General features: G+C 41.5%; 1 protein-coding gene across 1 annotated transcript; it reads left to right on the top strand.

Annotated features, from left to right (window-relative positions):
• The first annotated feature begins 9,937 nt into the window (after nt 1-9,937).
• LOC134454801 (uncharacterized) lies at nt 9,938-14,465 on the top strand. Its single transcript, XM_063205961.1, has 3 exons — nt 9,938-11,469; nt 13,848-14,019; nt 14,462-14,465. Exons 1-3 carry the CDS (start codon nt 10,269-10,271, stop codon nt 14,463-14,465), a joined length of 1,377 nt encoding a protein of 458 aa, XP_063062031.1. The 5' UTR covers nt 9,938-10,268.
• The last annotated feature ends 2,268 nt before the right edge of the window (nt 14,466-16,733 follow it).

Here is a 16,733-nt window from a genome sequence, read left to right as displayed (position 1 = left end):
GAAACCTGCAGCCATATTTTTTAATCCCCCAACACCTGATGTACTACAGCATAGTCGTCCTAATATCCCAAAAACCTCTACACTGGTCTTAGAGCAATTTTACCTGTCCTGATCCTCTTACGTACTGGCATGTTTGGTTGCCTAAAAGACTTTTCAAATGACATGCGAATGATGAGTCCATCCTTCACCCACGCTGCAATCAAATTGGGCAAAACTCATTTGGACTTAAAAGACTGACATGTTGAACTCCAGGGAATTTCTTGATGTCTGAAATCTTCATTCCTCCGGATCACTGCATGCAGACAACAACTTTTGGTGCAATTCCAATTTAAGACTTTTTTTAACGAGCAAGCTCCCTGGCCCTGCCACCTGCTCGCTCTAAGCAATACCAGTGCTCTGTTTCGTGACTATCTACACTAATGTTGGAGCTGCCTCAAATCCCGAGCCAGACTCTTTGACATGACGTGTAGCCTACTGTATGTGTATGTCCTCTACTTAATGCTGTGCTAATGTACTTTTAAAAGCCCTACTTAGCATCTGCATTGTTGTTCTGTATATTTTCTGTGCACTTTGTATCGGCTATAGTGATGTTGGCTATGATTATGTCCTCGATTGTGAGTCACTTTGGTTACAAAGCATCTGCCAAATGCAATGTAATGTAAAAGACTGCATATCTTACCGGAGACCCTGTTACCTTTTTTTTAGCATGTCACCTTTGTGTGAGTGTTTCATTTCCAGGAAGAAAACAGAGAGTGGCAGAAATGGTCTTCAGAAGGAAGAGAACAGTCCATTGTTGTTTGGGCACCATGAGTCATAAATGTTATCTTCTCAACACTGAATACATTTTAAAATACCATTCAAATGAGCCTTTTAGTACCATCTCTTCTGGTAATTCTGAATGCAATGGTGAAAATAAAGGGTTGTGCATCAAATACCAACTTACCAAATGTCAGTGTGTGTGTGTGCAGCCTAGTTTACAAACTAAAACCCCTGATGATTTTTAAGAGGTTTGCTGAAAGTCACCATGAGCACTCAGTAATTTAGCCTCACATGCGTTCTTGCCGTCAAGGCCGACATGACTAAAGCATGTACTGACTCACTGTGTCACATATAAACCCAATAAGACCAACAGACTTTGGTTCATCTTGTGATGTGAAGAGGTCATCAATGTAGAGCAGGGGTGTCAAACTCATTTTGGTCCGGGGGCCGCATACAACCCATGTGGACCTCAAGCGGGCCGGATTAGTAACATCATCGCAAAAAAAACCATAAAGCAGAGGATTAGTGTTCAGTACTATCACGTTTTAAGTGTGTTGAATATGTAATATGCAAAATTTCCTTGACTTCATTCATTCATTGCCAACTGTCAATTAATTAAATATGGGACAATTCATTTTGGCAGGGGGTCTGGGAGTTTTCCCCCAGAAAATTTTGTATTTCTTAGATGTACCTGTAATTTCCTGCATTTTCACGCATTCTAATTTCTAACATCCCGTTTCCAGTTTCTGCTTAATAGGAACCAATACAAATCCAATTATATTTATTATTTAATTACAACCAATACCAATACAATACGAATAAGAAGTATTAACATTTTATCTCTATATATGAGGTCTATAATATATGAGCTTTATCAAATGCCTGTTACAGTACAAATTCACCATTTATAATAGAAGTGAAGTGCACTGTACTACATTTAAACAGTATAACAGAGGGACCATTGGGTTAATGTCATGCAGGTATCGATTTTAATTGCGTAATTGCGCATTTCGGTTTTTTTATTAAAAAAAAAAAAAAAAAAAACGTAAAAAAAAAAAAACAATTTTTTTTTTTTTTACATCCGGGCGGGATGGAACCCTCTGGCGGGCCGGATGCGGCCCGCGGGCCGTATGTTTGACACCCCTGATGTAGAGGTTTTACCATATTGTGAAAAGCTAGCACATTTTTCTGTGACTTATCACATATAACATTATGTACACAATACTTGTGACTTAGTGCAAGTCCTTTAATCCTGGGTATTTGTGAAGTGTCCTGGCCTTGCTATAGGACAAGTAACGCCCAATTTTTGTCCTGTGAGTGTACGCCTTCGAGGCTGAAGCACTACCAAGACAGGCATCCCTGACTTAAAGATCTGCCCGCTGTCTGCGACAAAGTGACTTGCATGCCTCCCAGTGTCATCTCCTCAGACAATTTATGGGGAAAAGACAGACTGTTGATCATGGCACACTCATTTGTTAACAACACATCATTTGACAAGAGAAACTGTTAAGAAATTCTCTGCATTTGTACATGTATTATTGAAAATATAAAATGTGATTAAAATGTAACATATTAAGGACTTTGTTTTCTGTGTTTCTTTCTAGTTAGACTCTGTTTGGTTAAACCCTGTGTGAACTCTTTCTATGTGTGAGCTCTGAGATCTGTGTTGTCACTTGCTGTGATTGATGTGTTATCTGTGTTCTCACAGATAAGTTACCACCTGGCTTGTGTGTTTATTCTTCATTAGCTGAACTATGTCTTTGTTTTGGTTAAACTAACAATTCGGTTAGTGATTACTTGCTAGAAGACAATAAAGGCAAAGCCACAACTGTCAGCAGACTGGGGTGATTGTCTCAGTGCTACTTTAACATCTCTGCTGGGCAAGACCTCCACTCTGTTGCAGATTTTACATGCTACCTCTGTCTACTGTGTGGGTTTTCTTTCAGGTCAATTTGATAAGGTGATACAGTGAATTTATTCACATGTTTTGGTCCTTCGATTGCCGAACTTAAAATATTGTCCTCCCTGATATATGGAGACGTAAGGACGCGTTGGCCGCCAAGTTTGCACCCGGGATCCTGAAATAGGTGACTTCGCCTCACTACGCCTTCATATTCAGCGACGACTGACTGAGTACTGACCCACGTGACTGACGCCCGCACAGGAATGAGGTAGTATGCTTTTTTGTTTTTGTTTTGTTTTTTGAGCTCTAGTAAAGAAAAAAACTGCAGTGTAGAGTTTGGAACTCCGGACATTTTTAATTTGGAATTATTAATAGTCTGTTTTCTATAGAGTTTGGAACTCTGGACATTTTAGTTTGGAACTACAAATTGTCTGTTTTCAATAGAGTTTGGAACTCTGGGCATTTTTCGATTTGGAATTGTAAATGACATGTATTTGGTGACCCTGGGGTTTGGAATTCTGGGTAGCCTGTCCAAATTTTGTCCTTGTTTTGTTGCCTGCATAACGCACGGATTTTTTGTGAAGAGACCGGACTAAGCTGGCCTTAGCCTAGAAGGTTGTCTCTTTTGCAAAATTTCGTGACGGCCTAGGAATTAATTCCTAGTGTTTGTGCTTCTGTACATTGCGTCAAGACAATGGGTTCTCGTCATACGAAAGTGTATGAGGGGGATGGAACATTTTTAAAACGGCGTGAATCAGGCGCTGCCCAGTTTGTTCAGCGTTGGCATAAAAAGCATGGCTTTGATGGGAAGTTAACGGTGCCTAGTTGTACCAAATTGCTTGAAAATGTGTCGTCTCATCATACCAAAAAGAAAGGCCCTCTTAAAGACCATCATAAGACTGAAATCTCTTGTGCCAAAATGTGGTTGAACGCTGCTGTGGAGCGTCACGACCAGATTCAGTTAAAACGGCGGTCTATCCTTCCATCTGATGACACGGTCGCGTATGTAAGGGAGGAGGATAATAACCCTGTTGCGCGCTGTAGAGCGAGAGGAGGGACAGTTCCTTCAGCGAGTGGCTTAGCAGCTTCTCCACTGTCTGCGCCTTCTCCTCGTGTTGCTGACACCAATGCCGCTAGTGGTGGTGCTGCTTCGGCATCTCCTCCACCGTCCTATGTCTCTAGTGTAACTCCCAACACTACCCCTGTTACGAGTGGCAAACCGATGTCTAAAATGGCTCTTGCCGCGGCTTCTACAAGTCCTGCAGTAACGCGCAGCCAATTGTTCTCGCCTTCGTTGCCTTGGCGTGATACAAAAAGTCCACTTCCACCGTCGCAGAACAATCCTTATTTAGAGGCTCACGTAGCCCTTCAGGATGCTGTTCTTCTTGGTGAAAGCACGGCTGAAAGTTACCCTATGATAGAAGTGCCTAACCCTGCATTTAATCCGTCGGCGGCTGTTGGTGGCACTAATATGAGAGTGATGCAGGTTTATCGTCCTTGGAACCAGGACGAAATAAAAAAAGCTGTGGAAGGTGTGGCTGGACACAGACATAAATTGAATGAGTTCATAACTGAAATGCGACAGTTGGTTACCATCACTGTTGGGAAAGTTACTCAAAAACTGTAATGCACTACTTATTACATGTTACTGTCATTTAAAAGTAATGCCTTACATTACAACATTACTTTTTTTTTAAGTAAGGCATTACACTACTTTTGCATTACTTTTAGTTACTTTAGCCAAAATGACTGGAAATAAGGATTTGACAATCTACAGTGCAAATCTATGAGGTGGCATGACTTTCACCTGCCATCCACAAGTCGTTTTGGAAGCCTGCAGACTAAAAACCAACATTTTCAGGTATTGCGTCTTACCCACATACAATAAGGCCTAAGAAAAATTAAAGTTTGGCTCCGGTTGGTTGTCAGGTTTGGTCATCGTCCGGTCGGATTTTTTTAAATTATTTCCAATTTTTTTTTCAATTTCTTTTTTTTTTATGTCCGACCCCCAACCCCCCACATGCGCCAGATTTTGTGATAAACGTTGTTGAACAATGCCAAGGACGATGGTGGAGTTGAGGCTTGATAAGTACAGCTGAAGCTACAATGAAATATAATAAGCATTAATGAGCCAAGAGGCCTATAATATTTAATTTCAAATTGATTTATTAAAATTTTTAGTGATGTTTAGTTGAACAAAAGTGAGGGGGGTGCAACGTACTCATCCCCCCCGTCGGATAGCCTACCCTGCCGTGTCCCTGTCTCGTGCGAATGGGATGCACCCCCCCTCTCCTTTCCTGACTAATTTGGTGGTGCTATGGCACCTCTTCAAATCGTCAAATTGTTTGTAGGCTACTGCTTTTCGACGTGGAAAGCCGTTTGGGTTTCAAGTACAGTGTGCATTTAACTTTATGTTCTTGGCGTCCTTATTTTCAATGGAGTCAAAGTAGTGGGCATATACCCATCTTGAAAACGAGCAAGCTGGATCTTCTGGATCGGTCATCCTTTGTCAGCCTGCCATTTCGAGAGACGAAGCGTGAAAGAGGAAGCAATGTTCTGCGTGAAACTTTAAAATCTCTGCTCGGACGTAGGCTATCGTAGGCAATAGCTGATCTCGCGGTGATCCGCGAACATTGTATAAAGAAAACAAAACACCCACACAAAATTTAGGTAAAAAAAATGGGTTGTAATGTGCAAGTTACTTGCATTGTAACGAGGACATATTACCGATTTTTCCTCCTGTAATCAGTTACATTACTGCGTTACTCAAAAAGGTAATGCATTACAGCAATTAGTTACTTTTGTAACGAGTTACTCCCAACACTGGTTACCATGTACCATTTGGATGGGGATGAAGTTGAAAGATTGTACCGTTGTAAAATGGGAGTTGATTGGTCTAGAGTGAAAGACAAATTTAAAGCTAAGACTGATACTGGAGTGACTCACGCTCCTGGAAGTACAGGTCTAGATGGAGCTCTTACGACCCTCGAGACGGCCTTACGCGAGACTTTCAAATCTCCTCCTAATTATAGTAAATTACAGGAATGCAAACAAGGTGACGATGAGGATGTCTACCATTTTAGGGAGAAATTTGAAGCAGTCTTTCGCAAATACAGCGGGTTAGATGATGACACTGCGGCAAATAAAATCATTTTCGACCAACAGATTAAACAAGCGATGCTGGGTTGCTTACGCCCAGAGATTAAGAGTTGGTTGGAAAAGAATTACGTTACTTTGCCCACTGCTTCTTTGGCTGATTTCATGGCGCATGCTAGACATGCCGAGAAAACAGCGCAAAATAAGAAGAAAAATAAAGAAAAACAGGAACAAGCACAGATTTTTGCTCAAGCCGTAACACATGTTATTAAGGCTAATGAGGCCAACCGTGGTTGGACTCGAGGAAGAGGTCGTGGTTACTTCCGAGGAAGGGGACAAAATAGACCGGGGGGACAGAGACCTGGTGAAACTAATCAAGCGACTGGCAATAACAGAGTTAATGCCAGGCGTGAGGGTAGTTGTTTCATATGCGGTGAAATGACACATTGGGCACGCGATTGTCCAAACAATCCTGACGCTCAGGAATGACTAGGCCGAATGGATGATAGTGCATTACGTCCTGTTGGTAATGACGCGGAACTGAATGACGATGATTGTGATGTTTTAGATTTGGAAGAAATCTTTTACTCTAAGGGCGCAGGCAAACCTGAACTAACGTTAATGTTATCAGGTAAACCTATTACATTTCTCTGTGACACTGGTGCTTGTAAAACTGTCGTGAAAGATATTGAAGCCCTTACCAAATCAAATAAAGCAGTACTGGTTAAATCAGCAAATGGCCAACTGCAGAGGCAACCTTTGAGCAAACCTGTTGAATTACAATGCAATGAAACTGGATCATCTGCGTGGATCCAAGTCATAATGGCACCTGAATGTCCTTGTAATTTACTGGGACGGGATGCTATGGCTAAATTACGAATTGGAGTGTTTCCCACGAGTGATGGAGGCATGACTGCCCAGAAAAGTGACTTGGTGAATGTTCTATTGCATGACCAGTGTGATGGACAAACAGTGTATTACTGGACACTTGACGTACCGAGCGACAGCTCTGTAGGGGAGGAGTTGCGTGTGCTGGCTACAGCCAGAGCGCTTCCAGGGTCTGATCACAGACCTGTGAGTGACATGCATATTGTCTTACGGTCCAGATCTGATACGCACACGGGAAAAGACATGTCTAATTCTGATTTGAAATACAATGACCAATTGCATAATTTGGGTTCTCAAAAAGTTTTGTTCACAACCTTGTATTGGAAGGGAGGTACTTGCTTTTGTGATGTGAAAATGTCGTCTGAGATTGAATGTCTTGTTCCGTGGGGAGCCCCGCCTCATGTTTTGTTGACAAAAGAATTAGGTGAGGCATGGAGTGACTTGTCTGAAAAAGTTCAGAACGCACGCTCCGTAACTGATTGGCGTTTGGATACATCTGATGAGTATGTGAGTAACAGCACAGGCTGGAGGAAGAGAATCGTTAATTTGGAAGCAAAATGTTTTCCAAATACAAGGGTGTATGCTGAGGAAGCATGATATGGCGTATTTTTGACAGAGGAGGAAGAGTCTGCTTTGCAGAATGTGCCTTCCTCCCTGTGGTCACAACATCCCACTGATGTAGGTCTTATGACAACGGCATCTCCTGTAATAATCAGAGGAAAGACTGATTATCGTCCCAGAATAAAACAATACCCACTGAAAACAGATGCTTTACTTGGTATTGAGCCTGTAATAAATGAATTATTGGAGGCNGGCAGGGACGTGCACAGGAATTTCAAAGGGCAGTTGCTCTAACCTGAAGAAAGGGCAAACCCCTCCCCCCCCCCCCCCCGCCCCCCCCCCCCAAAAAAAAAAAAAACCCATCAACAATGAGCGGCCTTCAGAATTTTTAGGAAACTGCACCATGGGTATTATTATTTTTAGTAGTAGTAGTAGAAGTAGTATATTATTGTCATAATTATTAATATTTTTTATTGTATAGTATCCTTAATATGCGTACCATATGATATAACATGCTAGTTTTTAAACATGTAGGCCTACCTATTAATCATATCAGAGATGATCAGCCTTATGCCCACCTGCCCTAAATGTCTCCTGATCCACATTTCCTCATGTGTGGTATGTGGCTGCCCCTAAATTAAATGAAATTATGAGAAAAAGCCTTGATAGTTTTTAAACCTGTATCAGTCACAGAGATCATCAGTCTTATGCCTACCTGCCCTATGTGCAGAGGTCTGTGGCTCTGAGTCATCCTCATCTTAAATGAAATGAAATGATGAGTAAATTAATAGGCTAAATATGAGGATGCTTAATCAATTAACCCACTGTCATCTTTATAATCCTTGTAGCAGCCAAAGTAGACTTTAAGTTATAATAAATAGAAATAGTTAAAAATTGTCAAAAAGATCATTTAATTTGAATTTGAAATTTAATTAATAGGCATATTCCATGATTAAAATGATGAATATTATATAGGAAAGCTAAAACAATAAGAATTCACAGGTTTAGGTCATTTGTTGGGTCTTTTGTAGCCTATATTAAAAATGTGTACTGTCGCTTTAAGAATCAGATCGCAAAGAACCGTGGCGTGGGAGCACCAGTTCTTATAGGCCTATGTTGCTCTGAAGCTCCGAGAAGAACAGTAAACGTCAGTTATCACGTGGAGTGGATTTATTTCAATTACATGGACATTGACAGTGGAAACAGTAGCCTATCTTTGGGTCGGAGAATATATATCAGCGTAAGAAAACGCACTTTCCTAGCGGTCTCACCAAGATCAAACCTCTACAATCCTGAAAAAGATTCTCTGCCTCACCTGCACCTGTTCATTTTTTTCGCAGCCAACTCTGCAGAGATGTGCTTCCTTTAGCTAGACTACCCCCTTAAGTTCTCTCTTGCTTGATAAAAACGACATGTCATCTGCATGTTTCTTAGTTGGGTTAGCCTTCCACAAAACAACCTGAGCCATGTAAAACGTTGACTGCAAGCAAGCTAGCTGGCTGTCGTATTCCCCCAATATCTGAACGTGGCACACCCCGGCTGTCAGATTATTTAGGATCAAACGTCCTAAACTCGAGATCGGCTTTAAGAGACATTAATTGTGATCATGTAGTTTAATACTGTGTAGTCTGCTGTGTTTCCAGCTCACCTCAGGCCGTCAGGGCAGTCGCTCTATTCCCACGACATCTTCGACATATTTTGCGTCTCTGCCCTGATCGACTCGCATGCATGCTTGTTCCCCCCTCCCTCCCATGTAGAGCTGCGCGTGCCCCCCGCATCGCGCATATGCTGCCCCTCCCTTTGCCTATCTCTCGAGGTGCAGGTGAATCTGAATTTGAAAACTTAATTTAGGAAGCTTCAATCAAAAATACGAATTGCAAAGCAAATCAGTTGAAACATGAAATCTTAGCCTATTTTTCCGAGGCATATCTACAGCTGGCTGTCGGGTTTTTTTTGCTACGTGGCGCTGGCTGGCTGTCAGATGTATGATAACTAAAAGTTCTAAACTCAACATTGTATTAGAGAGGTTGATTGTGAGCATATTTTGTACCCTAATATATAGACTGTGTGTAGGGCTCTAGCCGACACCCAGGCATCTTCAAAATATTTTGTGTGTCTTATAGGCGCTCAAGAGCCTGTCGCGTGCCTTCTCCCTCCCCACCGGAGTTGTTGCGTAGCCTACCTACCTCACATCGCTCGTGCCCATTCTCGACGGGTCTGATGAATTTGTATGACTGACTTAAGTCTTTATTGTACAAAACTTCAATCAAAATTATGAATTATAAAGAAATCAAATGATATTGAAATATGAAATTATAATTGCCATATAATTTTCCCCTCCCTTGGAAGGGCAATATCAGCCAATGTGGGCAAAAGGGCCGTTGCTCGGGCACCGTGGGCAACTATGGTCTGCACGTGCCTGGAGGCAGGAATAATTAGAGTCTGTAACGATTCCCCATGCAATACACCAATCTTCCCGGTAAAGAAAGCACCTCCATCTATTGGTTGGAGAATGGTCCAAGATTTACGCGCTGTAAACGATGCAATTATTGCGCGGGCTCCTAATGTACCGGACCCTCACACATTACTTAACCAACTTAGCCCCGATGCTGAATGGTTTTCAGTGATTGATTTAAGTAATGCATTTTGGTCCATTTCCGTTGATGTTGACAGTCAATATTGGTTTGCGTTTACTTTTAAGGGGAAACGATATACTTTCACTAGGCTAAGCCAAGGCTATTGTGAATCCCCTACCATATTTGCAACGGCGATTCAGACCTGTCTCGCAGATTTTATTCCATCAAATGGGTCTCAATTAATTACTTATGTTGATGACTTATTAATCTCGAATAAGACAAAGGAATCATGCAAACAGGACACATTGGAATTGTTGACTTATCTTGCAAACACGGGCAACAAAGTAAGCAAAAATAAATTGCAGTTGTGGCAAAGCGAGGTGCGTTACTTGGGTCATACCCTGACTAAGCATGGCCGTACAGTCAATGCTGACCGAAAAGCAGCAATATTAAATGCTCCTCGCCCTGTCTCAAAAAGACAGCTTATGAGTTTTTTAGGTCTGTGTAATTACTGTAGGCAATGGGTGCCAAATTACTCAGAACTGGTTAAACCGCTACAGAATGCAATTTACTCCACACCTATGGCTCCTAATGATTCTCTAATCTGGACAGAGGAAATGGTGACAGCTTTTTGTGATGCTAAGACAAAAATAGCAGGCTCTACAGTGTTGGCTCTTCCGAATTATTCAAAACCTTTCATACAGATGGTTGATGCAAGAGATGGACATATGGTTTCGGTTTTATTACAGAATTTTGGCGAAAAATTACGTCCAGTTTCCTATTACGCCAAAGAGCTGGATGTGGTCGCTAGGGCGACCCCTCCGTGTGTTCAAGCAGTGCTTGCCGCTGCATTGGCAGTGCAAGCATCCGCTGAAGTAGTCTTGTTTCACCCACTTGTTCTTAAGGTTCCTCATGCTGTGTCAATATTACTGTTGCAGACAAACATGTCATTTTTGTCGCCTGCAAGGCATCTCTCATGCATGACAGTTTTATTGTCACAACCGCACGTTACTATTGAACGATGTACTTCACTCAATCCTGCTACTTTGATTCCAATTCCGTCGGACGGTGTAGAACATATGCATGACTGTGAGACGGAGACTTTTAAGATTGTTAAACCACGTCCGGATTTACAAGATACACCCCTTACAGAAGGCGATGTTGTTTACGTGGATGGTTCTGCATGCAAAGATAGTCACGGTCAAAATAAGGTTGCGTATGCCGTCACTACAGTGGACAAATTGGTGTTTTCTGAGGCCTTACCCTCTAGGCTATCAGCACAGGCTGCTGAAATTATAGCGTTGACAAAAGCTTGTGAATTGTACAAAGACAGAGTTGTGACAATTTATACTGATAGTCAATATGCTTTCAGCGCATCGCATGTATTTTGTGCGCACTGGAAACGGAGAGGCTATTTGACTTCCAGTGGGAAGGAGGTTAAACACAAAGTTTTACTTCAGCGTCTGTTGCAAGCCATACAGCTGCCGCTAAAAATAGCCATTTGTAAGTGTGAGGCGCACACAAACAGAACAGATGATGTGTCAAAAGGAAATGCCTTGGCCGACAGAATGGCTAAAGAGACTGCTGCCATTTGTTTGTCTCAGGATGGAGACAGCACTCCTGAGGTGCTAAAAGACATGCAGTTTGCTGCACCCGACAATGAGAGACAAACTTGGGTTAAACACGGTGCTACTTTACAAAATGGATTGTACACAAGCGAGGATGGCAAACCTATCCTTCCAAAATCTATGTATAAGTGGGCAGCAATATTGAAACATGGTAAATGTCACGTTTCCTCCTTTGCAATGACTAAACTGGTTGAAAGCAGTTACAAACATTTTGGATTCTCAACGTTTGCAAAGCGGTTTTGTGCACAATGCTTAGTGTGTTTGAAACACAATTCACAAGGAAATATGAGACCTAAGAGAGGAAAGTTTCCAGAACCTCAATATCCTTTTCAAGTTATTCACATGGATTACATACAATTACATAAGGCAATAGGGTACGAGTATTGTTTGGTAATCATTGATGTTTTTTCTAAATGGGTGGAATTGTTCCCTACTGCTAGTGCAGATGCAATTACAGTAGCAAAGGCTCTCTGTAATCGTATTTTTCCCAATTTCGGATGGGTAAGCGTAATTCGAAGTGACAACGGCGCCCACTTCCATAATGCTTTAATTGAAAAATTAAGTACACATTTGGGAATTGATTTGAAACGCCATTGTTCTTACCATCCCTCCAGTGCTGGGTTGGTGGAGAGGACGAATGGAACGATTAAAACTAAACTCAGAAAAGCTATGGAAGAAACTAAAAGACAGTGGCCTGACTGTCTTAGTTTAGTAGCGCTCAGCATGCACATTACACCGACTCTGGGAAGCCCATTAACACCATTTGAAATATTAGGCCGTATACACTGCCTGATTTGACTCATGTAAAAGCCAGCCCTGATGACGCACCTGATTTAGTGGACTATTTACGCAAAACATTTCAAACACGTGAAGTTAAACAAGTTAACATTGTCCCAGATTCTTCTTTGTCGTTACAGGATGACCAGAAACTGAAAATTGGAGATTGGATTTTTGTTAAGGAAATCAAGCGGAAAAGTTGGTGTCATCCAAGGTGGACTGGACCTTTCCGAGTCTTACTCACTACACCAACAGCCGTGAAAATCGCTGAAAATCGCTGGATTCATAAGACACATTGTAAACGGTGCCAACTACCCGAAGGGGAAATCCCGACGCACGAGTAGTCCTCTAGCTGTGGGGGGTTGCATGGGACCATAGGTCCAAACTCGTCAAGAAGAGGGTGACTTTGAGTCTTCCAGACTTGGAGTCACAGCCGCTGCACGTGTGACTTAGCGGGACTACCTGGACAGGTATTGGAACCAGCTAAAAAAAAAAAGAGACTGGGGAAAGGTATCCTTTACACGCTTCTGGGGATTGTGTTAATTTGGTTGTTTTGTGGTGGGGACAAGAAAAATCACCGCATTAAGAAATGGGTGAGTAGTCCAAAGACTGAACTGAACATCACACACATTTACATGACTAATTCATGGTATCGATATGCAACAATGTTAGCAGAAAAACAGAATAGATCTAATTGTTATGTTTGTTCTTACATGCCCATATCTTCCAGCCACCCAAACTTAGAAGCCAAACCCTTTGATCTAAGAAGTAGTAGATGCATTGCAGAATACTGTGCACAGGATAATTGGTCATATAAGGATAACACTACTGTTCATTCTAATTCAGTGTTCTCCAATCCTTCTAGCTCTAACTCCATATTCTTTGATAAATTTAGATCATGTGCTGAGACACATCCATTTGTTGAACTTAATGCATCTAGTTTGGTAGCTGAAGAAGTGTATGTGAGAAGTAACAGAATTTTTCCTCATTGTTTTGTAGGAATTGGGAAAAATGTTTTAGGTTCGTTGCCCAGGCACAGATGTAATGAGACAATATTGCCTATGTGGGGGACCATAGCCCTTGCTTCTTGTCCATGGAAGTCGAATGGAAATCAGACAGTTGACCCGGAGAACAGTGTTAGTCCGTGTTCGGGGTGGCCTGTGTGGAATTTCGTTGGTACCACCGGCACGCCCGTTCTGTCTGGTGTTTACTGGGTCTGCGGACACAAACTTTATCTGCAGTTGCCTCCCGACTGGGGGGGGATATGTGCCCCCTCCCAGGTGACTGACCATACTTATGTTGTCTCGGCATCCCAGTCACCTAGGACTAAGCGAAGGGTTTTTGTAACCCCTAAGCACGACCACGTCTGGGGTACAGACGTGCCTGTTGAACATAAATTATGGCGCACAAGCAGTAAAGTAGTTCTGTCACTTTTCCCATGGTTTGGAGTTGGAAAGTTATTTTTGCGAGTTGAAACATTGAATTATAGATTGGAACTTTTTATTAATGCAACTCAAACACTTTGGCAGAAAAATAATGCTGAAGTAAGTGCTATCCGAACTCTAGTCCTTGAAAATCGTCTTTGCCTAGATCTTTTGACTGCATCTGTTGGGGGAGCTTGTGTATTAATTAATTCTTCCTGTTGTTCATATATCCCAGACAATACAAATTCTTTTGAAGTTACAGATGCCCTGGAACAGCTGCGAAGTATTGGTGCGGCGATGAGTAAAGATGAAGTGGTCGATGACAAGCCATGGAACCCACTTTCGTGGCTTATGATGGGGAATTGGTGGGAGATTGTCCTCAAGCTGCTGGCTCCTATTCTGATTGTGTTGGTTTTGTTTTGTTGTTTTACTGCATGCATTGTCCCATGTATACGATCTCTCATGAGTAGCATGATATCTGGTGTTGTTGATGTCCACTTGCATAAATATGAAGAAGTTCTTTTGTTGAGCCGAGATGATGAAAATACTGTTATCTAGTCAATGAAGATTGGACAGAAAATCCATGAGAAGTTGTTCAAGTCTGAAAATCTTTGGTAATGGTTATATTTTCAAGAGGAGGGAATATGTTAAGAAATTCTCTGCATTTGTACATGTATTATTGAAAATATAAAATGTGATAAAAATGTAACATATTAAGGACTTTGTTTTCTGTGTTTCTTTCTAGTTAGACTCTGTTTGGTTAAACCCTGTGTGAACTCTTTCTATGTGTGAGCTCTGAGATCTGTGTTGTCACTTGCTGTGATTGATGTGTTATCTGTGTTCTCACAGATAAGTTACCACCTGGCTTGTGTGTTTATTCTTCATTAGCTGAACTATGTCTTTGTTTGGTTAAACTAACAATTTGGTTAGTGATTACTTGCTAGAAGAAAATAAAGGCAAAGCCACAACTGTCAGCAGACTGGGGTGATTGTCTCAGTGCTGTTTTAACATCTCTGCTGGGCAAGACCTCCACTCTGTTGCAGATTTTACATGCTACCTCTGTCTACTGTGTGGGTTTTCTTTCAGGTCAATTTGATAAGGTGATACAGTGAATTTATTCACAGAAACTGTGGTAATTTGATGCAGTCACAAGGATGCTTTATGGCATTATGTGTTTTTTCTTCTCCTACTGTCAGTGTAAGATATGTTACGTCTCCATGCATAATCATTTTTTTTATTAGAACAAGCAGCTGACATCTCACACTTTATGTCTTCATCACTCCTACTGTTTGATAGATTGCAGAGTTTAGTGTTTGTATCTGAGGAGTCATCATTGCACAGGTGGAAGCCTGTTTCCTACAATCCTAACGAGGACTACAGATGTTGTGGCATGTACAGTGTTATCAGCAAACTAGATGTTGTATGATGTTATATGAACTTGATGTACAGGTATAGCTCCAACATTACTCTCCGTCAACTGTATAGAAAGACATATTATTGCACCTCAGGCAGGCAAGTGACTCTGGGAAATGGATCTACATAGAGGCAGAACAGGCATGATGGTCCGACAGTGGGCCACCTGTCAACCGCTCTCCCTCTCTCTCTCTCTCTCTCTCTCTCTCTCTCTCTCTCTCTCTCTCTCTCTCTCTCTCTCTCTCTCTCTCTCTCTCTCTCTGTGATGTATACCTCTTCTCGGTGGATCTGATTGAAATTCTGCTGCTGTTGCAGCAAGTGGGGACAAACGTCCTTGACAACAGACCTCCATTTGGAGACATAATTACTTTCAGAACATCCAGTTGAGGTCTATAAAAGCCACACGGCTACCTCACAGTGCATCAATGATCCATCTTCATGTGATTTTGTTTTTACTTTAGTTGTGGTAGCTATTAAAAATGGAACTCTAATGAGGTCTTTTTACACTGACATAATGAAGGCAATGACTCCTTTTTACAGACATCACAAGAGACCGCCGTTGTTGTTATAAAACAACTGAAGCTAACAGAGTACACCTGTGGCATTGTACGTTTTTTTTCTCTCGTCTGTTATTGTATTTATGATGCTAACCATATGCACATGTGATACAGGGATGTGGGTGGGAAGGTGGGAAACAAATTACTGATCACAGTCACGATTTTCTCCCAAGCAAAATTGCCAGATATCCTTGCATGAATTACTGCCAAGAAGTATCCATTTCATCATCGCAATGGCTGTTGAATGCTAAATACACTAAACATATTATCGTTCACACACATACAGTCCTTCTAAAAAGCACAGAACACACCATAATAACACAACATTTGAATTCTTCGTGACTGCTCAGTGTATATCTTGCCTGAAGCTAAAGAAGCTTAAACTGATCAAAGAGTAAGCATCACAAACACAGTTGAGGGTTTCATGGGCACCTATTTATATTGTTCTGCTCACAAGCATCTCATGAGAAACACAAGTCTGGCTAAAATAAAGTGTTTCTATTGCAGGAGCTGAGCGTGAAAACCTTTATATACAAAGTATTAAGTCTGCAAGGTGTTGCAACACACTCTCAAATGTGCGACACCGCTGACATATACATTAGGGAACCCATTTCTGGTTCCATCTGTACTGAAGTGTGTGTGTGTGTGTGTGTGTGTGTGTGTGTGTGTGTGTGTGTGTGTGTGTGTGTGTGTGTGTGTGTGTGTGTGTGTGTGTGTGCGTGTAGTCTTTTGTCTTACACATCAATATATGTGGCCTGAAACCCAATTATGAACAAAAAAAGCATTTACGAACCAACTGTCACAGTCCAATATGCCAATACATAACCGTCAATATAGAGAGAATATAGGTTTAAAGACAATTGGACAGTTTGTCATATAGAAGGAATTTCATCATTCTGACAGAATAGTGATTATGTTTCAGTGAAAATTTCAGTGTATTCAGTGTACTGAAAGTACATGGATGCTGCCCTCACAACAATAAATATGCCGTTCTGTTTAATAGAAGAGTTTGGTCAACTGTCTCTTAATTCTGTGAGTAATGTTGATGAGACATAATCCTCTTTATGTTAAGTCAAACATTGTATCAGAGATATGATAGAGAATGAAAATACAAGCACGAGACGCTGTGTAATGGGTTACATACCACCATT

The sequence above is a fragment of the Engraulis encrasicolus genome, chromosome 8, assembly GCF_034702125.1.
Source record: "Engraulis encrasicolus isolate BLACKSEA-1 chromosome 8, IST_EnEncr_1.0, whole genome shotgun sequence".
Taxonomy (NCBI): Eukaryota; Metazoa; Chordata; class Actinopteri; order Clupeiformes; family Engraulidae; genus Engraulis; species Engraulis encrasicolus.
Note: the sequence above shows the minus strand (reverse complement) of the source record. Positions and strands in the feature narration are given on the sequence as shown.